This window comes from Cebus imitator, unplaced genomic scaffold (assembly GCF_001604975.1).
Source record: "Cebus imitator isolate Cc_AM_T3 unplaced genomic scaffold, Cebus_imitator-1.0 Scaffold92, whole genome shotgun sequence".
NCBI classification, from domain to species: Eukaryota; Metazoa; Chordata; class Mammalia; order Primates; family Cebidae; genus Cebus; species Cebus imitator.
The window spans coordinates 8,791,814-8,806,563 of NW_016107407.1; the positions used below are offsets into that span (position 1 = coordinate 8,791,814).

A 14,750-nucleotide genomic window follows, 5' to 3' on the forward strand; every position below is an offset into this window, starting at 1 on the left:
TAAAGTTCACCTCCAATATTTTAATTTTGGTGGTGCAGAAATGATACACAATCAGTAGAAGCTGTACTTGGGAGTACTCATACAATCATTGTTTTTCACTTTCAGCACACTTCAATAAATTACCAAGCTTTCCAATACTTTATTATAAAATAGGCTGTGTGTTAGATAAAGTGCCTTACAGGTGTGTTATGAAGATTAAATGTGTTAATACATATGTTTTAAATAAACAGTGTCTGGTACCTGGAAGGAGGATAGGAAAAATGAGCTATTCTTATTGTTAACAATGATGAATTATTCAGCACCTACTGCTTAATAAACACAAATGCTCCTCAACTTACTATGGGGTTTCTTCCTGATAAATCCATCATAAACTGAAAATGTCATATATAAAAAATGCATTTAATCCACCTAACCTACTGAACCAGATAGCTTAAACATGCTCAGAACACTTACAACGGCCTATAGTTGGTCAAGCTCATCTATTTTATATTTTTTTAGAGACAGAGTCTTGCTATGTTGCCCAGGCTGGTCTTGAACTCCTGGTCTGAAGCGATCCTCCTGCTTCAGCCTCCTAAAGCACTGGGATTACAGGTGTCAGCCACTGTGCTAGCCAGACTCTAATATTTTTTAATACATGGTCTCATCTAGAGATCTATTTTTTCAACACTTGTCTTCTTTTATATTAAAATCTAATTTTCAATCTTAAAATTCTCATTTTAAAATTCCAAAAGTCATCAAGGCCCTATTTTTTAGTCCTTAATCTGCTTTACTTCTCAGCAGCAACTACTAACAGTTACCATCCCTCCCCTCGGCTCTTCTGACCCCACTTCATTTTTAAATGCAGCAACTCCTCATGCTGAGTCCTGTCCCCTTCCATTCCTCTCTGTAAATTCTCTAAGAGCTCCTTAAATCTCAAGGCTTCATCCCAGATTCCCTAATCTAGATTTCCAGCCCGGACGTCTTTCCTGAGGTCTCTTCCTTCTGGTTCACTTCTCATAAACAATATTCTCAACCACACACCCATAAACTATTACTTGATACGGATTCATTTTGTAGATAGCTAGTCTTGTACATTTTATGTTGACTCTTAGATTGATGTTACTTTGAGTATAGTGTTATTTTCTCATCTTGGGTGGGCACACTCACCCTTGGGATGTTGACCAACGTACTTTGTCTTTTTTTTTTCATGCATAAAAGTACTTTTAAAACATTACATAAAATTAACTTCAAGCTATTTATATAAGGTATGTATGAAGCATAAATAAATTTCAGACTTGGGTCCTATCTCCCAGATATCTCATTATGTATGTACAAATATTCCAAAATCCAAAAAAATCCAAAATCTGAAACATTTGTGGTCTCAAGCATTTTAAATAAGTAATACTCAACTTATTCTACCACTAGAACAATAAAATTCCTTTACAGGATGAAAGAAATTAAGAGGTTGACTTACCAAATTTGCATTTAACAGGTTTTTCTGAAGCTCTTCAATTTTGTCCATTTGCTTTTTGATTTTAACTTTTAACTTGGCATTATCTTTTTCAAGCCTGCAATGTATATTTTAAAATAATTATTCTCACAGATACATTTTTTAAATGCTGTGTAATTTCTTAAAAAACACCTGAAAGTATAATTACATAAATTCTTTAAGATTTGAAAAGTAGGTCATTTGGCAACTCTATCGTTTTTCTAGTTGTGGTTTGCGGATAATGCACAAAATTCTAGGATAATATAAAAAATTATGCATTTCAACATAGCTTAATGCTGAAATTTTTCCTTAACTTCACACAGATGTACTTATGATCATAGCTGATACAATTCTCATACTACACTGCTTATTTGCTCTCTAAATAATCATGTTATTCTGTGTGCTGCTTTAAATTGTTACTTTTGCTTGTGATCTTGCATCTTCTCAACACATCTGACAGCTTCTGTATGTTGATCCTGTGCTTCCTGCAACTAAAACAAAGAATAAAAAAAATTTACTAATAATCTAGTACAAATCTGCTTATCACATGTTTTTGTAACTAAACCTTATTGGAATGCAGTCACACCCTTTCAATGTGCATATTGTTTATAGCTACTTTTGTGCTGTTACTGTAGAGCTGATTAGTTGCAGCAGGTATCTTACGGCTCCCAAAGCCTAAAATAATACCATCTGGCCCTTCAGAGAGACGTTTAACAACCTGCGTTCTAGAACTAAAACACATTATTCTTGTTTTCAAACTATATTTTATCAGATAAATACTCAAACTTACAAAATTGGTAAAAGAGAGAAAGACAGGAAATTACCTTATGGTATGCATTTATATTTTTGAATTCCAAGTACCACCACATCAACTATAATTGTAAATATTTATAGATGTGAATGCCCATGGCTATGCCAGTGATAATAAAAATTAATATGATGACATGTTAGATGACAACTAGACGTTTCATGAAATTGAGAGGCAGTATCCACACAGAAGCTGGAATGGATGGGTGGGAATCTCAGCTCCACCAGTTACCAGTTGGGTGACGTTGAGCAAATTAACATTCAATGTCTCAGTTTCTTCATTGGTAAAATAGAGACAGTAATAGTATCTACTTCACTGGAATGGTAAGAAGACTCAGTCAAAGAATACACATATAAAGTACTTAGATGAATACACAGCATATAGTGAGCTATATTTCTTCTTTGAGACATTGATATAATAAAGCTTTTATTCTATTTTGTTATTTTTTTTTACAAGCCCAGAGCTAACCTAGATGGTTATTCTAAATATATTTTAAGATTGATACCACATAAAGTGTTATCAATCTATGAATCCCAGCTCTGGCTACACATTAAAGGTAAATTTAGATTTTTTTTATATAGTGAGAAAAACATGAGTATTTGATTGAATAACTCCTTTATTAGATTAAGTAGTTTCTATTTGTATTTAATTACTTAAAATATATTTAGAATAACCAACTAGGTTACCTGTGGGCTTGTAAAAAGAATAAAATAATAAATAACAAAAATAGAATAAAAGCTTTATTATATCAATGCCTCAAAGAAGAAATTCTTAGTATCATATAAAGTAATTTTCTTCTAACAACTGCTAAAATATTTTCAATTTATACAAAGATAAGTGACATGCATATCAGACATTATTCCCCTTGTAGGCAAATTTATAATTAGACACAATTCTTTCTCATGAAAAAAATAAAAGTGAAGTTAAATTAAGGACAAATTGTTCTACACAGACTGGACAAAAAATGATAAAGTGTAAGGTCAATGAGAGCCAGAACAGTCAGAGAAAGCTTCTCAAAGGAGGGGGAACTGTGCACCAGTGCGCCAGGTCTGAATAAATGAGGCTAGATGAACAGAAACTGCAAAGGCAGGAAGAACGAATAAATGAGGCTAGATGAACAGAAACTGCAAAGGCAGGAAGAACAGCAGGAGTAAAGCAGAGAGACGGTGAAATCAGCCCAATTAACCCTGAGGATAAAATCCAGTGGCAGGATAATAAAAACATACGTCTTATAAATAAATGTTCACACTAGCATTATTTACAGTAGCCAAAAGGTAGAAACAATCTAAAGGCCCATCCACTGATGAATGGATAACTGGTATAGCCATACAATAGAATATTATTCAACAATAAAAAGAAATAAAGTACTGATATGTGCTACAACACAGGTGAAACCCAAAAACATGCTAAGTAAAAGAAGCCACGAATAAAAGACTGCATATTGTATGACTCTATTTATATAAAATGTTCAGAACAGGCAAATTTTTTTTTTTTTTTGAGACGGAGTCTTGCTCTGTTACCCAGGCTGGAGTGCAGTGGCATGATCTCAGCTCACTACAACCTCCGCTTCCCAGGTTCAAGCGATTCTGCCTCAGCTTCCTGAGTAGCTGGGACCACAGATACGCACCACCATGCCCTGCTAATTTTTGTATTTTTAGTAGAGACGGGGTTTCACCATGTTGATCAGGCTGGTTTCAAAATCCTGACCTCAGGATCTGCCTGCCTCAACCTCCCAAAGTGCTGGGATTACAGGCATGAGCCACTGCATCCAGCCTAGAATAGGCAAATTTAAGGAGACAAAAAGTAGACGGTGGTTGTCTAGGACTGGGCAAGGTGGAGGGACATAGATGCGGATGGTGGTAATGGCTAAGGGATGTGGGGTTTCTTTTCAGGGTGATAACAATGTTCTAAAATTGACTGTGGTGATGGTTACACGAATCTGTAAATAATCTAAGAGACACTGAATTGTACACCTTGAGTGAATTGTATGGTATGTAAATTATATGTCAATAATGTTGTTTTTTTAAAAATCCAGTGGTGGGATCTAGGTAATTTTCTTAATTCTCTAGTTTAGAAGTACATACAATACATGATCTAAACATTTCTATGTTTTTGTAATATATTTTAAATGAAAGGAAAATAAAGGAAATGCCAATTTCAAATAGTTTATAAGTTAACCTAAAACACTTGCATTTTGGAGAAATGTTAATGGCCTTTCTGTACAAATTAACTTGAAATCCATAAAATAAATTGACACAGACTCTGTATCCATTCACAAAAGTGAAAATAAGAAATAAGACAATTTTCTGGTACATTCCATTAAACATTATCCTCTAACTTAATCTGGTTTGCTTCACCATGACAATAGAAAAATCACTATGAAATACTGTTTAACAGTAAAAAAAAAAACTCTCTCAACTTCTGTGAGGAATGATGTGTAATTCTCAAGTTTCCTAAGGCTAAATATTATTTTTTAAAATGTGCAATTATAAGAAAACATGGCAGAATGAAAGTCATAGTTTAATAAACAAGATGGGTGTGGTGGCTCATGTATGTAATCCCAGCACTTTGGGAGGCCCAAGCGAGTGGAACACCTGAGGTCAGGAATCTGAGATCAGCCTGGTCAACATGGTGAAATCCCAGCTCTATTAAAAATATAAAAATTAGCTGGGCATACTGGCACATGCCTGTAATGCCCAGCTACTTGGGAGGCTGAGGCAGGAGAATTGCTAGAATCCAGGAGGCAGAGGTTGCAGTGAGCCGAGATCATGCCACTGCACTCCAGCCTCAGCAACAGAGTGAGACTCTGTNAAAAAAAAAAAAGAAGTGTATTATAACAATAATAAAATTTAAATTAATTATAATGAAAATTCAAAAGAAGGCTATCCATTGAAATGAGTATGATAAAACACTTTATATTCAACCATGTATATAAATATTAACTGTTAAATTTCATACATACTTGATTTCTGATTTGACCTAATTTCTTCTTTAAGTCCTGTGTCTCATCTTCTAAATTAATACGATAACGTGATGTAACCTCCAGTGAAGCCTCTGACATAGACTGTTTTTTTAGGGTATCAGCCAGTTCTTGTTGAAGCTGTCTCACAACAACCTGATAAGACATTTTTGTTACTGATTTTGTAAATCACCTTATTATTAAGTTATATTAAAAATAATGTTAATAATATTTAACTGTGATATATATAACTTAAAAACTATTACCATATACATTGATTCACCTTCTTGTCCTCTTATTTACACATTCCTGTTTATTCCTGAATTCAGTTAAGGACACAGAAAGTGTTATCTTCCTGCCAAATAGGTCTGATGTTACTTAAACAACAGATTCAGCTCACTATTCATTCATCCCCTGATGAATTTACAATGCTTAACAACCTCCTGAAGTCTCGAAATAATTAAGTGAATGGAACTGGTACTGATTAACTGTACGCTATGAAACATTTTCTCTCTTTTTTATTAGAAACTCAAATCAACTTCAGAGCTCCTCACATATTCAATTGCTTGCTGAAATTCTTCCAACAGATTCCTATCTCAGAATGCAGGTAAATTCCAATGGCCTTAGAGGCCCTAGGTAACCTGACCTCCACCTGCCTCCCTGACCTCAGCTGCTATGACTCTCCCCTACTCACTCCACTGGTGATCCCCTACACACTGAAAATGATGATCCAATACAAAACTAGTAAATCACAAATCACTACACTTACCTCTGTACTGAACAAAGTTACACCCAAATGATAGTCACTGAGCCTTGAAATGAAAATTATGAGCAAGTTATTTGCTCCTAATATATTCAAAGTAAATCATAAATACCAGTGGGGAGATTAAATCAAATATGGTTGCTAAAATTCACCACATTTTTCCTAAATTATGGTTTAATAAAAAGTACATGCTTTAAAGAATTGAGAGATCATAACAATATGTAATTTGAGATTGAAATATTTTTAGACTTGTCAAATTGACAAGAATAAAAATAAAATCACATCAACTGAAATATATAAAAAGCTACTGACAGAAAAGTATTAAGAAATATACCAATATACTTCAGTTTATTTAGGAAATCTATTAACTGTCAAAATAACACACTTAATTCAATCTTAATTTCAAAATACTCATTTCAGGTATGAGCATTTCCATTTATCTGCTTCATGGTGGCAGAAAAATGGAAATGTTCTTAAGATGTAGCAATATAAAGACATTAAAGTTACTACTTTGGCAGTAAAAGACTACATTCACATTAGTTTACTATTCATACTAGTCTCTATTAACAATTCATAACTTAAAATTCAAAATTTCATAGATGATATAATGTCTTTACTCAAAGTAAAGCATCTCTCAGCTCTTTTATTTGCTGAAAACAAGAGATGTTTCTAAACGGATAAACTTATCATCTATTTATTTTTAATATTTAACTACATCCAATCTTTAGCCATAACCAAATTTTTTTTTTTAAACGGAGTCTCACTCTATTGCCCAAGCTGAAGTGCAGTGGCGTGATCTCGGCTTACTGCAACCTCTGCTGCCTGGGTTCAAGCAATTCTCCTGCCTCAGCCTCCTGAGTAGTTGGGATTATAGGTGCCTGCCACCATGCCCGGTTAATTTTTGTATTTTTAATAGAAAGGGGGTTTCACCATCTTGGCCAGGCTGGTCTTGAACTTCTGACCTCGTGATCCACCCACCTCAACCTCCCAAAGTGCTGGAATTACAGGAGTGAGCCACTGCACCCGGCCCCAAATACTATTTTAAATTTTCTTTCAGGAGGTTTGAAAAATATTTATCTGTCTTGATACTTACTTCTCTTTCTGCCTTTTCATTTTCATATTGATACTGTCTTTCTTTTAGGTGATTACATTCACTGATTAACTCCTTATTTCTTTCTTCTAATAGAAGACTTTGCTTTTCGCTCTCAGCTTGAAGTTTTTGCACAATAGCATGAAACTGCTCTTGGATATTAATCACTGTCTTCTCTTTACTGTCAGCCTTGTTGTGGGCATCGTCCAGTTGTTGTCGAAGCAACATATTTTCACTTTGTAGTTGAGACAATCTCTCCTCTACAGACTCCTGTTTTCCAATGTATTTATTCACTTTAACTTGTTCATTTTGATACTTTTGTTCCATTTCCTTCATTTGACACTGTGTTTGGCTTAGGTCTGTTTGTACCCGTTCTAAACCCAAAGTCTTTTCTCTGAGGGCATTTCTCGCATGATGCAGCTCAATTTCTAGGCTATTGAGTTTACTTTCAGTTTTAGAAAGTTGTTGAGAAAGAATCTCATTGTTATCTTTTAGGTTGGACACATCAAAATTCATTCTGTCCTGTAAACGAGACCACTCATCTCTTGCTCTCTGGAAAGCAAGTTCTAGGTCTCTTTTTGATGTCTCACTTTGATCACGATCATGTATAGCAGCAGCCAGTCTAGCACGGTATGATTCAACTTCTGTTTCCAGTCTGTCCTTGCTTTGCTTTTCATTCTCCAGTTTAGAATTTAGCATTGCATTCTCTGCTGTCAGAACATTAAGTCGTCCATTATACTGGGATATTGTTTGTGTTAACGTTTCCTCATTCTGTTTTATAGTCTTCTGAAGGTCTTCATTCTTTTCTTTTGCAGTTTCAATGTCCTCAAAACATTTCTTTTCTTTTTCCTGGTTTTGATTTTTTATTGTGTCTATTTCTAGTCTTAGCATAGCAATTTCTTCCTGCAACACACTATTTTTATGCAATAGGTCTTTTTCTTCTTCATGACTATGAAAATTCTAGTAAAACAAAGGAAACTTTTAGCTAGCACCCAAGAAAATGACATATCATGATTTCCTCTGACATTAAAGAATCACCTGTACATTTTATAATAAAGGGTTAAAATAAGTATATATCCAACTGAAAAAAAAATTGGATCAAAACTCAAACCTTATAGAGCATAAACTCCCAAAAGTTCAAAAATTTATTTGAAGATAATTAATTCATGAAAGCAAAAAAAAAAACCACTAGAGAATTTTTAAGAATCTCAGAATTGGAAAGGCCTTTCCCTGAATTACAACAAATTCAAAAGCATAAAAGATTAATAATCTGACTACATTAAAAAATTGGGTTTATGCTCTGATATCTAACCCATACACCACCCCATAGTAAGAGACTTGGCTCTGCATATATTTAGACAGACCAAATTTCCCAAAGTTCTTTACGTTCCTTTTTTCTGAGAACATTCTAGAGATATTCTATTTTTCTAACATCTTTATAGTCAGTTATAACAATTACATTTATTGATGAATAATAAATCTAGGCACTGTACTAAGCACTTCTACATATATCGATGAACTCATTTAGTATCACAATTCTGAAAAGGAAAGGTTAAGAAAATATAAGCAAACTGTACGACTTTCCCAGGTCTTCTTACTCTATTTGCAGTGTTCTTCCGATAAAGCACAATTACTTCTGTGGTATAAATATTTAAATACAAAAGAAGCCTTTTATTTCAGAACACTAATGGTAAATAAGACAAAATTTGTAGAGCTCCTCTGAGAAAATCATGAGATTATTTGTTGTTGCAATAACTTTTGTTTCCCCTTCATATTGTTTGAAAACGTAATAATGTGACAGGTAGAAATGGCTCAACTGTTTTACTAGGAACAAAATACTTATCACTAAATTATCACTAAGTATATATCATGGTATATCACTGTTTCAAAAGCTCTTATTACTGAAGTAAGATACTACTTGCAGCAAACTATTACTCTTCTCAAAAGTGAGAAGAATGACAGCCACAATATGGTCACTGAACTAGCTGTACTTTTCCTCCCTTCCTATGGGTAGAAGTAATAAACTAACCTCTCCATTAGTATAACAAGGTGATGAAATCAATTCCAAAAACTTGAGCATCTATTGTTAGTAGCAAAGGTTTTGAGAATGTGGAAAGACCATCCATTCCTATGGAAGATACTATTAAAAGCTTCTCCTTTGGATGAGGCCATTCTGAATGCCATTACTTGACTACTGCAGACAGTTGGTTTTTAAAATATATAAACATACAAATACATACACACACATATTTGAAAATGACTACAAAAAATACCTCAGAATTCATTTTCTTTTGAGTCATTTCAATCTCCTTTTGTTTGGAAAGGTGATTGGTCAGAATTCCATCTTGTAACACTCTGGCATTCTGTTCTCGAGAAAGTTGCCTCTGAGTGTCATTTCGCTCTTGTACGACCTAGAGATACATTAAGTTTTTGGCCTATGAGCATTGTTTTAAAGTCTAAAAGGTTAATCAAGAGCAGAATTTTAAAAAAATATTATAAAAAGGAAATAGCATAGTAAAACACAAGAACCTTTATTACTCAAGAATTACTCAAATTTAATCGCATAAATGACAGCTAAATTCATCAAAGAGCAAAAACAGTTCTTAAATGCAGACAAATATAGAATTGCAAAATAAAATGTCTTCACAAAACATTTTACTAGTTTCACCATAATTTTAGAGCCATTTAGCCTGTATTTTAACATAAAATGCCTAAATTAACATCTATTTTAGTGATTATACTCAAAGTATCCTCCATTCCTTCATTCAGAAAACAGAGGCTGAGCATCTATTATGTGCCAAGATTTATCATCAATAATTTTAGTTATAAATGTAATAGTTCAGTTTAAGATGAGATAATATTTTGTTTTAAACCTACATAATATATTTTAAATCAAAAGGATGTTACAAGTAATACTGATGAAATAAGGTTAAGAATATAAAATTTTTACCAAAAATTAATTTACCTGATTCAAATTACTTTTTACAGTCCTTAATTCCATCTCCAGTGTTTGGAGAGTCAGTTCAAGTTGTTGTTTCACTTCAACTTCTTTCCTATATTGCTCTTCTTTCCCTCTTAACTGTTCCCTAATTTTTTCATACAACATATCAGCATTTCTTCTCTTCTCTTCTTCTTGGTTTAAGCTAAATCTGCAGTTAAATATGCTTATCTTAAAATTTGCTTTGTTAGAAAACAAAAAGTTCATGTGTGATCTGCCACTTCATATGTTGGTTTATTACCCTAATAAAATTTCTATGTTATTGAATATTTTTCCTTTCTAGTTCTCGGGTTTTTAATTTCTCACTTCGGTCTTTTCCACAGAACATATATACTTGAAAGGAAGTGATGAAGAGACATTCTGCCAACTGGTAAGTTTCTGTTATGAGTACCTCTGGTAAATATTATGGAAAAGGATATTGGAAATTATTCAGTAAAGATACAAGTTGAAAATTATCTTTTTGGCTGGGTGCTGGTGGTTCATGTCTGTAATCCCAGCACTTTGGGAGGTGGAAGATGGGCTGACCACTTGAGGTCAGGAGTTCCAGACGAGCCTGGCCAATATGGTGAAACCACATATCTGCTAAAAATACAAAACATTAGCTGATGTGGTGGCAGGGCTGAGGCAGGAGAATCACTTGAGCCCAGGAGGCAGAGGTTGCAGTGAGCCAAGATCGCGCCACTGCCAGCCTGGGCAATAGAGTGAGATTCTATCTCAAAAAAAAAAGCAAATTATCCTTTCTTAAAACAGTCATAATTACCCCTCAATTAGGAAAGATAATTTACAGTTTACTAAAAATAAGTTACTGTTTATTTAAATATTTACATATTCAATAGAAATAAATTTTTGTTTTTATGAAATATTGCAAGTGTCCCTAAAAATTATTATAGTTAAGAAAACACCCTCAGATGTCTTTCTTACAACATATATCTACAGATTAGTATAATTAAAGATTGGGCTACGGAGCCTAATATTGGTTACCCCATACATTCTATGTTTCTTTTTCTAGTAACACTTTCAACTTATCTTCTTGATTATTACATATTGCATAAACAATTTTAAAATCTCTTTTAGAACAAAACAGGATCTAATATTTAGGTAACCCATAAAGAATAATATGTGTTTTCAACATAGAACTTTGAATTCATTTTATCTGTGTATGAGAGAGAGATCACTTTCGTAATCACTTAACCATTCTATTTTTTAATTCATGCATCTTAAGAGTAAAGCTATAAAAATTTTCTTAGTATTCTGGGTTGAAAAAAAATGGCCATTTCATTCTCTATTGATTGAAATGTGAATTAACATAAACTTTCTTGAGAACAATTAAAAAATTTGGATCAAAGGCCTCTTTGAAAAAAATTCCTATATTTTAAACAAATAATTCTATATTGAAGAATGTATTCAAAGTAAATTAGAAATACAGAAAAAGATTTATAAAAAAGTATTCCTTCCACCATTAACTATAATACAAAAAATTTCCAACCCAAAACTCATTCTATTAAATAAATAATGAGATTTCCATACGGTAGACTTCTACATACCCATTAAAATGATTTAAAAGAATATATATTTAGTAGAAGTACATAGTTAAGAACTAGTTATATTATTTCCAAGAATTTCACACTTCACAAGACTAAGAAGTCTTCTTCCCTGCTAAGCCCCAGAAGGTAAGTCAGCAATTACAAGAATACTCCTATATATCTTTAGTACAAAGTAAATAAACATTTCTTTAAAACTAGGCTATTGTACCTTAAAGAGCACAGTTCTCGTTCCCATTCAACTTTCTGATGCTCTAACTGTGATTTTATTTCTTTTGTTTCAGATAGCTCCTTCTGTAGTACATTAACCTTATCTTCCATTTTTTTAATTTTTACTGTAAGCAGTTCACAGTGATTTTTTTTAAGTTCTAATAATCTTTCACATGAAAGAGCTGCATCCTGGATTTTCAATAGGGTAACAGAATCTGTAACAGAGAGAAAACAAGATAGGAATAAATATATGAGTACTTTTCAAGTATAACAAACTGTATACTATAACATTCACTGACCAAATATATACTGAAGGCCTACAATGTGGAAGACATTAAACTAAGCTCTACAGACAAAACAGACAAGACCTCTGCTCTTGTTTAGCTTCAAGTACAGTGAAGAAACAAAGACAAAAAAAGTGACAATTATAAATTCAGATAGATGCTGTAAAAAACAAGAGTTCTAATGACCAAAAAAGAGAATTTGACCTATACTGGGCCCAGGAAAGATTTCCCTAAGGGAGAGGTGGCTACACTGAGAAATGAAGCATGAGAAGGCAGCAGTTAAGCAAAGGCGGGGAAAAGCATTCCAGCCAGGCTGGGGCATGTGCTGACACTCTACTGCAGTCTGCTTCAAGAACTGACTTTCCTTCTTTTCTGAAACGACCAAAAACAAAAGAGACAAAATATAGGAAACACTGAGTTTCGAGACAGTGGACTCAGGCAATGAACACAATGATCCCTGACAGACAAGAAACAAAGGAAGTGGCCAGGCACAATGGCTCATGCCTGTAATCCCAGCACTCTGGGAAGCCAAGGCAGGTGGATCACCTGAGGTCAGGAGTTTGAGACCAGCCTGGCCAACGTAGTGAAACCCTGTCTCTACTAAAAACACAAAAATTAGACAGGTGTGGTGGCAGACACCTGTAATGCTAGCTACTCAGGAGGGTGGGGCAGGAGAATCGCTTGAACCCCGGAGGCAGAGGTTGCAGTGAGCCGAGATTGTACCACTGCACTCCAGCCTGGATGACAGAGCAAGACTGTCTCAAAAAAAAGAAACAAACAAACAAAGGAAGTAAGTCTTATGAAAGCCCAGAGCCTGGCCTTCAGGGTTTCCAGGCCATGACGCAGGGAGGAAAAACTTACATAGAGTCCAGCAGACTCCCTGAGTTGAAGTGATGAAGCTGAGAGTCTAGTAAACGCAAAGTAGATAGAGATCACAGGACACTGGAGAGGAGTGACAGGTACAGAGGAAGAACCCTGGAGATCTGCGGAGATCCCCTCTTGGGTACTGAGCAGAGTAATGAACAGTGAATGTATGCTAGGAAACTACCTGAAAGCAAAGAAACCCCACCTAAAAAAAGGAGAGGAAATCCTGCCTGGTGTTCCCACAGCACCAGGAAAAGTGTTCATTCCCATGGTCAGGCTGGAAAAACTCATACTTCTCAGGACAGTGAATAATCGGAAAGATATTGCCTCGGGAGTGGGGAATTGGCCCAAATCATAAAAGCAAGATTGAAAAAAGTCAAGCTGTTTATACGTAACTCAACTGTACCCCACAATAAAGCTCAAGAAGATAAGTAGAGGCATGGAAGATAGTTTTTAAAAACCAAATTGCAGTTGCAGAGATGCAAATTACAATGTCAAAGATGAAAACTAAATTAGATGAAAATAAACACAGATTAACCATCACAAAAGAAAAGATTCATAACTTTGAGACATCAGTGAACTATGGAAAAAAATCCAAGCAGCTAATATGTAAGCCCCCAAAAATGGAGGAAGACAGACAGAAAAACAATGTGAAGAAAAATTGGCCAAAACTTTCTAAACTTAATAAAAATTATAATCCCACAGATTCAGAAAGGATATGGCTAGGACAGAAAAAAATGAAAGCATACTATTATAATTATACCATACACCAGAACTATAACAAAATTAAAGCATATATGATGTTATAATACTACTTGAAGGTGGACTGTGGTAAGTTCAACTCATATACTATAAATCCTAAAGCAAACACTAAGACAGCAAAACTAAGAGTCATAGCTAATAAGCCAAAAAAAAAAAAAAAACCTGAGATAACTCAGGAGCATCTGTAGATCAATGAAACACAATAGAGTCCAGAAGTAGACCCACATGTATGGAGCCAACTTATTTTTGACAAAGGCACAATGGCAAATGCAGTGAAAAAACACTAGCCTTTTTGACATACGATGCTGGAACAACTGGATATTCCAAAAAAAACGAACTTGAATCCATACTTCAATCCACACAAAAATATGAACTCAAAATGGATCACAGATCTAAATATTAGACCTAAACCTGGCCGGGCGCAGTGGCTCACACCTGTAATCACAGCACTTTGGGAGGCTGAGGTGGGTGGATCACTGAGGTCAGGAGTTTGAGACCAACCTGGCCAACATGACGATACCTCACCTTTATTAAAAAGCATAAAAAAAAATTAGCTGGGTGTGATGGTGCATGCCTGCAAATCCCAGCTACTCAGGAGGCTGAGACACAAGAATCACTTGAACCCAGGAGGTAGAGGTTGTAGTGACAGTGCCCTCCAGCCTGGCTGACAGAGGATGAGATTCTGTCTCAAAAAAAATAAATAAATAAAAAGACCTAAAACTATAAAACTCCTAGAAAAAAGCATAGAAAAAAATCTTTGTGACCCTGTGTTAAGCAAAGACTTCTTAAATACGATACAAAAAGTAAAATCCATAATTGAACAGATGAATTGGACTTCATCAAAATTAAAAACTTCAGGTCTCCAAAAGATACCATTAAGAAAATGAAAAGTCAGGCCGGGCACGGTGGCTCAAGCCTGTAATCCCAGCACTTTGGGAGGCCGAGGCGGGTGGATCACGAGGTCAAGAGATCGAGACCATCCTGGTCAACATGGTGAAACCCC

At 34.6% G+C, this 14,750-nt stretch overlaps 1 protein-coding gene across 3 annotated transcripts in view; it reads right to left on the bottom strand.

Annotated features, from left to right (window-relative positions):
* The window catches only part of ANKRD26 (ankyrin repeat domain 26), a 93,989-nt gene that overhangs the window by 22,725 nt on the left and 56,514 nt on the right, over positions 1–14,750 (bottom strand). For all 3 annotated transcript variants that reach the window (XM_017535476.2, XM_017535475.2, XM_017535474.2), the window contains 7 exons: positions 11,839–12,052; positions 10,054–10,237; positions 9,362–9,499; positions 7,092–8,048; positions 5,239–5,391; positions 1,889–1,959; positions 1,454–1,547 (listed from right to left, as the gene is read on the bottom strand). In XM_017535476.2, coding sequence (XP_017390965.1) covers positions 1,454–1,547; positions 1,889–1,959; positions 5,239–5,391; positions 7,092–8,048; positions 9,362–9,499; positions 10,054–10,237; positions 11,839–12,052 — 1,811 coding nt within the window. The remainder of the gene's footprint in view (positions 1–1,453; positions 1,548–1,888; positions 1,960–5,238; positions 5,392–7,091; positions 8,049–9,361; positions 9,500–10,053; positions 10,238–11,838; positions 12,053–14,750) is intronic.